Source organism: Helianthus annuus, chromosome 15, assembly GCF_002127325.2.
Source record: "Helianthus annuus cultivar XRQ/B chromosome 15, HanXRQr2.0-SUNRISE, whole genome shotgun sequence".
NCBI classification, from domain to species: domain Eukaryota; kingdom Viridiplantae; phylum Streptophyta; class Magnoliopsida; order Asterales; family Asteraceae; genus Helianthus; species Helianthus annuus.
The window spans coordinates 146,277,502-146,291,080 of NC_035447.2; the positions used below are offsets into that span (position 1 = coordinate 146,277,502).

The following is a 13,579-nucleotide window of genomic DNA, read 5'->3' on the forward strand; positions in this document are numbered from 1 at the left end:
GAATGAGATGTTGTGTTACTATCACCACTGTGACTAGGTTTACTGGGTTCAACAAAAGAGGAAATTCAACCAATAGAATTCCAAATGAACGTTCACTAACTGCAAATCAATTTTTGAAACAACAGAATTTACTACCAACGGAATCTTGTGTTGGTTGTTATATAGTTGAAACTCAGAATCAATAAGCTCAAATGGATAGAATCATGAAATGATTTGTCAACTATTGAACCAATAAATGAGTAAAATCAACGTGTTGACATTATCGAATTGAAAGGATACATTGAACTGAAATACAACCGAACCTGGTGTATCATCATCTTAATACATAATTGCATTAAGACCATTTAAACGGTGAGTCAAACGAAAAGCATATATAGTTTCGCATGAACGACTGATCGTGATTAGCACAAGCTGCAAGTTTATACCGACGCCACAAGGTGTCGTAGTGAATGAAAAGATTCAATAAGAGCGGTGATCGAACAAGTATCACCTGTATTTTGCATGAAACGCTCGATTATGATTAGCCCAAGCTACAAGTTTACACCAACACAACAAGGTGTCACAGTGATTGGAATAATTCAATAGTAGCGGTGACCGAACAAGTTCACCGTGTTTGAAATCAGATGAAAGGTTCAACGAAGTAAATCCGAATGTTTGTCTCTCGATTATGATTAGCCCAAGCTACAAGTTTACACCAACACAACAAGGTGTCACAGTGATTGGAATAATTTAATAATAGCGGTGACCGAACAAGTTCACCGTGTTTGAAATCAGATGAAAGGTTCAACGAAGTAAATCCGAATGTTTGTTTCAAACAAATCTCATAGGATTTTCGATTGAATATGAAACAAATAAATAATGTTTTCGATCGGAGATGGAAAGCAATGAATATCACAAGATGTTCGAACGATACTAAAAGAACCGTTAAGAGGTACACCGAAATATGACATAAATTTGGGTACCATTATCTTAACACACGATTGTGTTAAGATTGCTTTAATATGATAAATCAACAAAGCGGATTTAATATCAATAAACAAATAAATAATTAAATAATTAAATCCGTGTATGATGTGAGCAAAGAGATTAGCGCAAGCTTCAAACTTGTGAAAAACGTCACCACAAGGTGATCGTGATCAAAGAAACGATTCAATAGAGTCAAAGACCAAACAAGCATGTTATAGTTCAAAACAAATGAAGTGCTTGTTGGGATTAAATTGAATATGATGGCCTCAATCCATCATATGGAACCCTAAATTGAATGTATATTACGAGCAAGTTCAAACAATTGAACTTGGTTTAAACACAGTCCAACAATGGATGCATGTATCAACCAGAAGATTTCGAAATGGTTACAACGAAAACCATGTATGTGGCTTGAAAAGAAAGGAGTTTCAACGAGTTTCGTTGACTCGATATCAATGAGTCAACATTATGCAATAATGTGGTTTATCTAGATCACAATGCAAGGAGTGAGTATAGCGAAATAATATTTGAACTTGATAATGCAACAATTTCAAGTGAAGCCACATGCATAACAAACGCATGTGTAACATATGAGTTCGTCAAGAATGAAGCAAATGAATATTCGCTATCATGAAAGAAAATTTCTGTGATGCAATGATCATTAGGGGGAGTAGAAATACGAAAATCTACTCACTGTATGCAAAAGTCGGAATTTCAACAAAAGAAATTTATGGACTTTACCTGGAATTTCGCGTGATAACCGTTTGTTAGTTGACCTTACCATGGATTGTCGAACATAGTGTAATCGCCATAAATGAAATAGGGGGAATGCGAAGACATGTGACTTCTTTTGCAGCGCCAGTAACTGTGAGTCTCTTAGACTAAGTATCGACGGTTGTGAAATCTTGTTTTAACGTACCTCAGCGGGATTCGTGTCATTTATATTATCGCGTGGCAAAGTGCTGCATTGCAGTCGTTAGTTCTCCCGCTGTCGAGATTAGCATCGTTGCTATTGTGCCCAATCATGTTTTCCCAAGACCTTGTCTCGAAAGTCGTGTGTGATATACTTCGACGTCCGCTGACGTACAGTTTAAGTTTCATGTGCACTCGTGCACTAGCGTTTCGTTACGCGTAGAATGTGATGTGCTTCGACATCCGTTGACGTATAATTTGAGTTTTCATGTATTCGTGTACACTGGCGTTTCGTTCCGTGTAGGTTACCTGCTCAGGTAAGTAAGATAGCATAGACGACATAATAAAATGGCATTTGCCCGAGTTAATAGTCGCAGTTCCTACGTAACGACCTTTAATGGATTTCCGTCATAAGTTTTCCAGAGGTCCTAAATGTGTGTTACCACAACTCTCAAAGTCTAGCTTTCTGTGTGTAATTGTTTCGTGTACTGTGTATCGACACAACATTTGTATATGTTTAAAATCAAAATAGTTGACTCATTGTTCTTGGTAACGGTTGGAACCCATATTCGAGTCTTAGGCGTTCTGTATGTGTTCAAGTCTTAATAATCTAAGTCCCCAAAGAAAAGTGAGGTTAGAGCCTAGGTATCTCTACAGAAACCTAATTCGCTGAAACCTATAGCTCTGATACCAATCTGTCACACCCCGAAATATCAGAGCATGGCGCGACTAGACCGGTATCTTCATTGCACAGCGGAAGCAAAAGGTTAAGACTTCTAAACAGTGAACGCCTTCTAGGTACTCGAATTTCCATGGGTTCTCCTATTCCAACCGTTCCTTAGTTTTAAAAATGCAACCTGAGAAAGAACATGCGAAAAAGTCAACATAAAGTTGAGCGAGTTCATAGTTTGTTTTGAAAAGATTTAAAATAAATCTTTTTTGATAACCGGTTTAAAAGTTGTTGAGAAAATACAGTAAAATCATTTTCTCGGCATGATATATGAAAACGGTGAGTCTAGCCCACGAGAGTCTTTGTAAGTAGGACCAACACGTCCTCTTACTTGTATATAAGTTGAAAACATTATCAAAGTTTGTAAATACATGTATTATGAGTTTGCGTCAAATGAATATTAAAAACATTTGAAAGTTATAGTGTTGTAAGTTGGTATGTAAAGCGTCTATGAACATGTTGATCATTAATGTTACGCGAGGACATTAATATATGCGACGACATAGGAGGTACTCAACCCGCGAAGGCAATTTTTTTAGTATCGAATCACCTCGACTGGGACACAACAACACTCTAAGTGGTCACCCATGGACCGTGAGTGGGGCTCGCCCGTACCCATTAGATCTAACCTTTGTTCCTTGGTCCTCAAAAGGATTAATGGCACCTCAGTTACAGCCTATGCTCACATGATCTAAGAGTTCATTCCATAACTTAATCATACCCCAGTTTGACATGTATTTTCCCCCGAAAGTTGTAAAACGAAACGTTGAAAGAAAAGGGGGACATGATCTCACTGAGTTGTCTCGTTTTGCGTACGCAGGCCAACCCAGTCCCGTTGTTGTAACTAGGATATTCTCGTCACTAGTCATGAAAATCATGCATGTTTTGTAGAACCGGTATGTTTTATAAATCATTCGTAAACCATTCAAGTTCGTTGAAATTCATTTGCAACATGGTTTATAAATATGTGTTTTCGTTCATCGAAATATTGTTTGCTTTTGCAAAAACTTGCATGTCTTTCCACCCCCGAAAACATTTATAAAAATGTAAAACAGTAAAAAGTGAGGGTTATGAACTCACCTTGATATCCTTGTGCAAAGCTAGCTAAGTGTGTATTCCATAGTGCCGTTCCAAGAATGTGAATTGGTTAGCGTGCAACTATAGCATTCCTACGAATGAATACTTATGAGTTTTCTAATTTAAACGTAGCTAAACTACGTGTCCGAGCTCTACCGAATCGTTAACTAAACGATTATAGGATAGTGTTATTGTCTTGGTTTTGAAATAACCAATTTATGGTTATTCGATCCCATTTAAGCGGGAAAGATACTAAGTCTCAAGATCGACTTAGTTTTCGGGTGTTATAGGATACATAATTATATATATAAATATAAACATACTTGCGAAGTCGTGAATTAGAAGTACGTGGATGGATCAACGTACGTCTCGCCGTAGCATTTATAAGATGTAAATAAACATATACATATATATATATATGTATATTCGAAATCTTGGCATTTAAAATGAATATAAACGATTATATTCCTTTGATAAGGATACTCGGACTCAAGACGATCGAAATCAATATAAATAATCTATATTTATCTCATATATTTTCTTTTAAATACTAAATGTTTAAAATAAAAATTCCGAATCGTCGTTTGAAATAAATATAAGACGTTATATTTATTATTATTCTTGTTTTTTTATAAAAGCATTCGGAATCGTCGATGTTTAAAATAAGTAGCGATATTCAAAACGTTGAACTATCGATGTTTGTAATAAGAATAAATAATCATATTTATTTTTGTATAGGTCGAGTTTCATCAATCTATATGTCGTCAAAATATATATTACACTTTATATTTGTTTTGAAAAATATACTTTTGACATTCGGTGGCCGTTGTTTAGGAATTATAATTGTTTCGTGTAACGGATTTTTAACGGAAAACGGACAGAGCTTCCCCTGTTTTTGGAATAACCCCGACAACTCAAGTTGTCGTTATTTGTCAAAAATCAATCAACAATTCAATATTATAAGCAATCAATATAAAATTTTCGGTGAGTATTAAATGTAAACTAGTTTCAAATTGAATCGGTTCGAGCTCGGTCGCGCGTAACTATAACTCTTAAAAAAACGCAATAACAACTCGCGTTTAAACTTTACCGGTCCTGAGTTGACCATCTGTGACCCGACAGTTGAGTGTCGTTGACTGAGGTTTGACCGGTTGACGTGTTGACCCGAAAACCCAAACCGAAACCAGTTGACCGATTCAAACCGAGCTTGAACCAAAACCGAACCGAGCTGAGCCGTAATCAAATAGAGGCTGACTTGTTGACCCGAGTGTTGACCGTTGACTGGCTTTGACCAGTTGACTGACTTTGACCGTGACCCAAAACTGAACCGAAAACCCGATACAATCTGACTTTAATCCCGTTCTTGTACCGAATCCGAACTAACCCGAAACTTGGACCGAGGATCCCCAGTCAAATATTACCACCATCACTGTCATCGGCAGTCATCATCATCCCAGACATCATCATCAATATCCTGAATCGACATCAAAACAGGTCGGAAGACACGGATCGAACAGGATCAGATAGAAAATGAAAACGGCTGGTGACAAAATGAGGGGCTTTTAGGGTTTGAAAGCTTTTTATAGTTAGGTTTAGGTTAGTGGGCTTCGGGCTTGGGCCCAAGGCCCACAAGCCCAATATCGCGTTTTTAAGTGGCCCGCAATATCTTGCGAAACCCGTTTTCAAAACCCGAACTATCCGTAACGTCGAAAATTTAAATTTTTAGGTTAAATGTTCGTGAATTAGTATCGGTAGACATCATTTGCGCGCCCGTTCGTTGATTACGGTAATAATTGCGTAAAATCGCATCGTTGTTGTCTTAATCTGTTTTTCGATCAGTTTTCAACTACGAACATTAAAATTCGAAAACGAAGCTAAATATATCATAATATAGTAATATTGAGACGAAATTCGAGTCAGGTGCTTCGTTTTGTCGTTGATTGTCGGTGCGTTACTGTTTTCGCGTTTTTCGTTCGTGTTTGCGGTTTGTGTTGTTTGAAAGCATAATATTTTCGCAAAACAAAACCCATAAGTATATGTTATTTGTATAAACTTCGTAATCGACGGCGTTGTCAGTATTTTGTATGGTGTCAGTTCCTTATCGTTTATCGTTACGCAGTTGTTCCGAAAATCACTGTATGCGCACTGTAGCGTCAGATAAGCGTTCCTAGGCATTCCAGTGGCCTAATTAAGTTAATTGTGCCTTAAACACTACTTATTATCGCCTTAAACGTTTGTTAATTGCGTAATTACAAGCCGTTAATTACCGGTTGTCACATGACAGGTTTCCAACTCTTAAAACGAGAAACCGAAACCGGTTATTAAAATTACCCGGTTTGTGTACCTATTACCATGTGGTTTGCCAAACCACATGCACTACACCACCCCCTCTCCATGTGAAATGCAAATTTGGGCTTCTCTTTGTGGTTTAAACGAGAGACAGAGAGAGAGAGAGAGAGAGTTCGTCTTGACTAATCTAATATTTTTTTTATTATTATTTCAATTCAACACCACTAATTTCACATGCCTAACCATTACTGCATTTTAACTAATTTTCAGGCTTTGATAACATGGACGCCACATGAAAAAAAGACCAAACCACATGTGTGACCGACATGGTCTTAAATAACACGTGGTTCTCTTAGGATCTTTACCCATGTGTTACTAAGTCTATTACTAATTAAAAAAGGGCTAATATGAAGAACGTCTAGAATAACCCCCCATTTAATGTTAAATATTAACATGGTTAACAAAATGAATGATAATGACAAGATTTGTGAAGCCAATGCAAATAAAACAAACAAAAAAAATGCATGAACCTGACAAAAATGATAAAACCACACTTACCAAAATGACATTTTACCCAACAATTAAATATTTTTCAAATTTACGTTATAAAAATTGAGATGTGCCCACTAGAAAAAAGTCACCTATTTTAGAATGGCTCCATATCTACTTCTATTGAGTGTTAACCACCTATACTTGCTATAGGTAAATCTTGTAAGAATTCAACTCTTCACCTCATAGATAAAGAGAATGCACCTTATCACCATCCATAAATCCTTCCATAGTGGCAAGTGATATAGCGCCACCCCCTCTATAGTGCCTTATAGCACCGGCGAACACCGCCCCGGGGGCGCCATACCACAGCAGTTGTGAACCATCGCAAAATTATAACGGGGTGAACAATTTGCCTCTCTCACACACATATCTACATACATATATAACCACATATCTACATAATCCTCCACTACACACACATGTTATATAACCCTCACATTTCACATTTTTTGCCATTTGTCACGTAACCCCCACAAAAGGGTGTTACCACTAGAAAAATTACTTGATTGGTCACTACATGGAGCATGAGTTCAAACGACGAGGAGAGATAAATATAGACGGACACATGTTATGATCTCACGTGTTTTCATTCACATAACAATTTTACTTAAATTGATTATCAAAGTATAAATGCATGAGTTATAAGGTTTTTATGCATTCTACATACCATCTACACCATTTAACGAAACCATGCGAGATCAAACAAACTATGCTTATACGTTAAAGATGTAGTTGAAGTGTTTGGGCAACTGGGCGTACAAATGATATTTTTTAAAGTGAATGTTGACACAGCTTGTGTAGTGTGTGTGTTGTTACGGAACAAAATAGAAAACTACCAAAATCCTATAAAAACCTTGAGGGGCCTATAGATTTTTTAAAAGATATTTTTATCGAAACTTAGAACGAGTGGTATTCTATGTCAAATCTTTAAGATTAATAAAAGAAGTGACATCAACATCTACACTTTGAGAACAATTGTGTATAGAAAATAATAGATTTTAATAATCCCTCGTTGGCTGGCAACGGTCCAAACTTCAAAAAATTCTCACTGACGGTCCCATCTTTTCACATATTGGCCTTAAATGGACCCTGACTAACAGAACTCTAACGTTGTTAGTCTCCGGACGCCGGAAACTCGTTTTGGCCGGAAAACTCAACATTTTCGTCTCAAACCTTTTTGTAACCTTATTACGCACCTTTAGGAACCTTTTCAAGTAAAAAAAACCCAATTATTAATGTCACCGGAAAAACTCATTTTTCGACGGGAAACTTTTTTTTGGCCGGAAAACTCAATTTCTAAGCCGGAAAACTAAGTTTTCGTCCCAACCCTGTTTGTAACCATAGATCGGACCTTTAGGAACCTTTTTCCAATCAAATACATTTTTTTCCGGCGACCAGAGACTAACGGCGTTAGGATTCTGTTAGTCAGGTCCCACTGAAGGCCAGTATGTGAAAAGATGGGACCGCCAATGGGAATTTTTAAAGTTGGGACCGTTGCCGGCCAACGGGCAATAGTTGAGGTTACTAAAATCCATTATTCCTTGTGTAAAAAACATTTGTGCTTTTCCTGATATTCGGTCGGGTGTTGCTATGTACCAGTTCGTGTAAAAATTATAGGTCAATATCAGTTCGACAGTTCAGCCCGCGAACATACAAACACGACCCATTTTAGTGGACCAAGAAAGCAAATCAAAATCACAAACATAGTAATTTGTATCCGCCACGAAAACTCGGCATGAAATGATCCAAGAGTTTTATACAGAAAGAAAGATGATGAAAAGCAAAGAGATTCACAAGAATTGTAATACCATCCAAAAGATACATCAATCTGTCCCTCTAATCTTCCATGTATATAATAAGATAAAAGATTCACTGTATGTTCAACATAGTACACCACCTTCCCCCTGCCAAAAAACATTCACAATTAAGTAAAAAATCAGCAATGTGTGTGCCATCCATGGTGCACAGCAAACAAGACATTTTCCTGTTTATTTTTTGATCAAGGGTTGCTTATTTACACGGTTTATTTGCTTTGAGACATGCAAACTGCGAGAATCACATAAGCACTTGTACATACCGGAAGAGAAAAAAGATGTGCTTATGTGGTTGCATGACCAAATAGTGTATCACATTTAAAGCAATACGTACAATTCAATTCTCAACTTAAAACGCTTTCATCGCATGTTTGGTTGAAGAGAAGTGTGAGCAATCCCGATCTCAAACCGATTATACCTGCTGGATTATAAATTACAAGTTCATCCTTACTACGAAATGTGATTACATTTTTCCCAGCAGATAACATATTAACGTTCAAACAAGCAATTTAAAACACACCTAACTGAATTATTAGGTTAACAAAATCACCTAGCTGACTCTTTTTTGAACATTAACGAGCTTGACTCGACATTACCTAGTTCGATTTTGATCTACAAACTCCATTGACATTTTAGACATATGAAATACAATTTGAAACACAAAAAAGTTTCTCAACCGGTTTGGGAAATCTCATGAAACTCGCCCAGTTGAGCCTTCCCGAGCACAGAACATCCTACAATTTCAACAATATCTTTCTATGACTTTATACAAAGTCACTATTATAATCTACACTGAAGATCTTGGTGTCTTTAATTCATAGTAGTGTCTTTAGCCCATAGCACACAAAAAGCTCAAAATAAATAAATATATATATATATATATATATGTAACAAAAAATAAAAAAAGAAATATCGTTTTCACACGGAAGAATAAAGCAAAGATACAAAAACTTTAAACTCTAATGATCCTTCAAATTTAAAACGCAAAAGATTAATTAACTTAACATAAAAATACATTGTTTTCTAGATAAAATCCTTCAAATAAACGCATGTTATGGAAAAAACGAGGTTGGTTTTAATCGCCTAATCTGAAACAGTGCAATAACCTGTTTTGAATCTTGAGCAGTGAAACTACTCTACTACTTTGGCAACCAGTGGCGGATTCGGGAATTATTTTCACCGGGTTCCTTTTAATAGATTTTCACTAATTCTTACTATATTTTTTAAATCATATAAAATTTCCACTATTTTTTTCATTTTTTTTCCAAATCGAGGGGGTTCCCGGGAACCCCCAAAACACCCCTGGATCCGCCACTGTTGGCAACCTAAACACACTATCAGCACACAAACGATCCTGCTTTAGATTCCATATTCTCACAAACTATATCTGCATCCCCAAAATTGTTTTAGTAAAAACACTTGAATCTCTATAAAATATAGATGTTAACATGCAAGAGTAGATAGCAACAGCATCGACACAAGCAAGCAGATCATAAGAGGCCCAACCCGCCTACGTGCCTGGTTGACCCACAAAGAAAGACATACAACCAATGCTCATCTCATACATCCTTCCCACTGCCCTACCATTGATAAACAAGTTTCAAGTTCTATTTCTCTGGTATTTATGCATTAATTAACCCAAAGATGCTTTAATATCTTTGTATGTCAAAAGAGAACATTGGGTGTATTACTATTACTAACTAGTAAAGGGTTGTTAGGGTGTACCGGGTGGTCGCGGCAAGTGCTTGCGGGGAAAGGTTTTGCCGCACGGGGATGTGCCGCCGTGAAGTTTTGACGCGCGGGGAAGGGAAAGGATGGAGGTTAACCGGTGAACATATGCCACATGCGGGGAATGGTGAGAGAGAGGAGGTAATAGTGGGGCCCACATCTCTCAACCAATCATACCTTTTATTGCTTTTGCTTTTTTTAAATGGTTTGGGGGAAACCCCTTGTGTTTTTGGGCAAGAGGGGAGAATGAGAGGGGAAACGACATGGCATGTTTTGATCGGATGGGTGAAATTTCCCCCCCAACTCATTAGGCATGCAAGTCTCATTTAACAGGGGAGGGGATAGAAAAGAGACGGAAATATGAAAAACCATGTTCCTGATATTTTTTAAGGATAGTAGGGGACGGGAAAAGGGAAGAAAATTTGTATGTATATTTATCCTCCCAAATCGGAGAGATTAGGATAGGAGAGAAAATCTATCAATTACTAAATTACCCTCGTATCTAATCCTTGTTATAATGGATATAATGGTAAAATTGTTCCTTTCTTTTCTTTTCCTTCTAACTCGGGAACACATAAAATGCTTGATTTCTTCTCTTTTCCCTTACTTTTCATTAAACTCGGGAACACGAAAAAAATCACATCTTTTCCTTCTTTTTCTCTCTTAATTCATTTTCCTTCCCATCCCCTATTAAATGAGACTCGGGAACACCGTATTAGGATCAACACAACATGAGACAAGAAACTTAACCAATGCAACTTACCTATGGTATTAAACAAGCAACTAATAACATCAGGTGATAACATTCACACAAACCTGTCTTCAATCAAGATCTTCTTGTCTAGCCTGACCACCACTCCCTTGATTACCATCTCCTGAATTGTTGTTGTTGTTCCCTGCTCCACTATTGCTCGTCTCAGCAGACGTACCGAACCCCGAAAAAGGCCACGGCAGGTTTATCCTAAACCTCCTTTCAATAGTCCTAGGTGTCAGAGGATTATCATGAGAACCGCCCCCTGAACCACCCGACGACGCACCACCAGAACCAGAACCACCACCGCCACCGCCAGAACTTTGCCTAGACTTATTCTCATAATCCGGATCATCCGTTGGCAATTCATACCGACAAACCGGACAAGAATTATGCAGCTCCAACCATGGCAAAATACAATCCGGATGGTAAATATGCTTACAAGGCAACTGCTTAGCATCCTCATCAAGTTCAAAGCTATCTTTACACACTGCACAATCCGAATAATCGGATTCCATCAACTCCTTACTAATTTTAACACTCGGAAGGTTTTCAACAGCCGATTTCGACGCAGGAGGCGTGCCATACCGATTCGGATCATTCTCAGCAAGCTGTTGAATCAGTTGTTCCAATCCAGGACCAATAAAGTAATCACCTAAATTCGACGGAACACGAAACCCTGACGGATCCCCATCCGTATTGTTCTCAATTACAAACTGAATATTTGCTCCACCTGCTCGCAAAGTATTAAGATAATTCTGTAAAAACGCAAACGGATTAAACTCCCCAGGGGTTTGAACACCTCCATCGGACGGTCGAGACATCGGGCCACCAAACAACGCCGACAAATCGTTAGGGTTCTGAAAATCAGAAGAACTCGAAGAGAAGACGAGAGGAAAACCGGACGCCAACGAGGCAAACGGCGACGCATCATCAAAATCGAGAAACGGATTGCCGGAGCTAGGGTTAGGGTTTTCGTATTCTTCAAGGAATCCACCGTTACAATCGGGGCAAAGCAGTTCGGAAGAAGCGGAAGGTCTAATGGAAACCGTACGGTTGCATTCATGGCAGAAGTAAAGCTGTGCGGCACCGCCGTCGCCATCGCCATCGCCACCGTCGCCGTCCCTGTAGACTCTTTGTGACATTGTTTTAATGGTTGTAATAACTTCAGAAATGGGAAAAGAGGCTTTGGGTGGTTTTAAGTTGAGAATTGAAAGTGTGTGTGGCATCATGTGTAAATAAGTACTGGGCTTTTGGGTAGATGCGTTTCAAACTTGGACCCTATTTTTTAAGTGTAAAATGCTAAAATCGTCATTCAAAATTGGTTTTTTAGAAAAGTCAGTATGGAATGACTTTTTGGAAAAGTTATTTTTTCCCTCACATACAACCTCATTGTCAAACATCATTTTGGAACTTATGACTTCTCAAAAAACTAATAAGTTGTTTCAAAAAGTTTAGCCAAACATGCCCCTAATATGCGTATAGGACTATACGATGCTTATTAAGTTGGTTCAAACTTTTAGGTCAGGCTGATAATGTCTCCCCGGGCAACCCTAATACACATTGTATAAACCTATACGATGCTTATTACTTTTTTTAAGGAAGTACGAGCAGCTTTCTGTCACTCAAAAGTGACGTAAAGTGATTGACGTAAGCCTTATACGATGTGTATAGGGCTATACGACCCGTATTGAATTCTGCATTCGAATTCTGCCTCCCCTATTTAAACGATGAAGAAGACGATGATTATATCGTCTTCGTTATATATTCACATTCGCTAACAAATATGTCTTGGTTCAACCACATTATCGGCGAGCCGTCTGAAACAAACACGAGCACGTTTATTCCGGATAGCAGTGTGGTATATAATTTTGTTAACTTGTTCTTTTTTTGTTTTTGAAATACTTAGCACACCATTTGTATTAGGCGGGGTCTAATGTCCCTGATTCTTACGATCGGAGAGGAAATGATGATCACGCGGGGGAGGTCGTGTCCAGCTATCGTCCCCATCATAATGAATCGTTGTTGCCAGACCTCAACGAGGTAAGTATATATATTTACTTTTTTCTATTCGACATTAAACTTATCATTACCTTTTACCAGTTGGTTTTTTTTTTTCAGTCTGCTATGCCCCGCCAACCTTTGTTACCAGATCTGAACGTGTCTAGCTATGATCATGGTTATGGGTCTCCGTATTATAAAGTCGGTTACGGTGCCTCGTACGGACAGGAAGTACAAGAAGACGTTGGCAACAACGTTTTCGTTAGTGGTGCCTTGGGAGTACAAGAAGACGTTGGTCAGCCTTCTTACGCGCAAGAACCATTGGGTGACGATCAACCCGCTTACCCTGAATTTTCGTACAAAACTGATCAGGTACAAATGATATTTTGTTGTTAAATGTTATATTTTTTCTGTTAAAAATTATTATAAAATTGATACAAAATACATTAAAAATTGTTATATTTTTCAAATAGGATAAAAATTAATTAATAAATGTTATATGTAATATTTTTATAAAAATAATTAAACTTGTTATATTTTTAAAATTAGACACTCGTATTATACAAACGAGATGATTTCACCAAAATAGGCGTGAAACTCATAATTTAGTGAATGACTTTCAATTTGCTTATTCAATTTTGCACGAAATTACGCCATCAAGTTAGGAGTGAAATCCCCATCTTGATGGTAAGTTTCCAATTCAAACTCTAGTGGACCCTCGTCAATGTGTCGGAATTAACTTTCTTGACCCAACGAGTA

At 37.7% G+C, this 13,579-nt stretch overlaps 1 protein-coding gene across 3 annotated transcripts; it reads right to left on the reverse strand.

Annotated features, from left to right (window-relative positions):
• Positions 1-8,212: 8,212 nt before the first annotated feature.
• LOC110912636 (E3 ubiquitin-protein ligase RING1) lies at positions 8,213-12,073 on the reverse strand. 3 transcript variants are annotated; one of them, XR_002578078.2, is made up of 3 exons: positions 10,885-12,035; positions 8,675-8,758; positions 8,213-8,430 (listed from the first exon to the last, which is right to left on the reverse strand). XR_002578078.2 is itself a non-coding variant. In XM_022157404.2 (2 exons), the coding sequence occupies exon 1, from the start codon at positions 12,049-12,051 to the stop codon at positions 10,891-10,893; it is 1,161 nt and encodes a 386-aa protein (XP_022013096.2). In that variant the 5' UTR covers positions 12,052-12,073; the 3' UTR covers positions 8,213-8,430; positions 10,885-10,890. The 3 variants fall into 3 exon arrangements, 2 of the variants coding, with proteins under 2 accessions (XP_022013096.2, XP_035839584.1); XM_022157404.2 differs by lacking the exon at positions 8,675-8,758 and having other exon boundaries at positions 10,885-12,073; XM_035983691.1 differs by lacking the exons at positions 8,213-8,430; positions 8,675-8,758 and adding an exon at positions 8,781-9,727.
• Positions 12,074-13,579: the final 1,506 nt, after the last annotated feature.

Excerpts from the sequence above, each read along its gene's own strand:
- LOC110912636 (XM_022157404.2), bottom strand. The coding sequence starts at position 12,051 with ATGATGCCACACACACTTTCAATTCTCAACTTAAAACCACCCAAAGCC.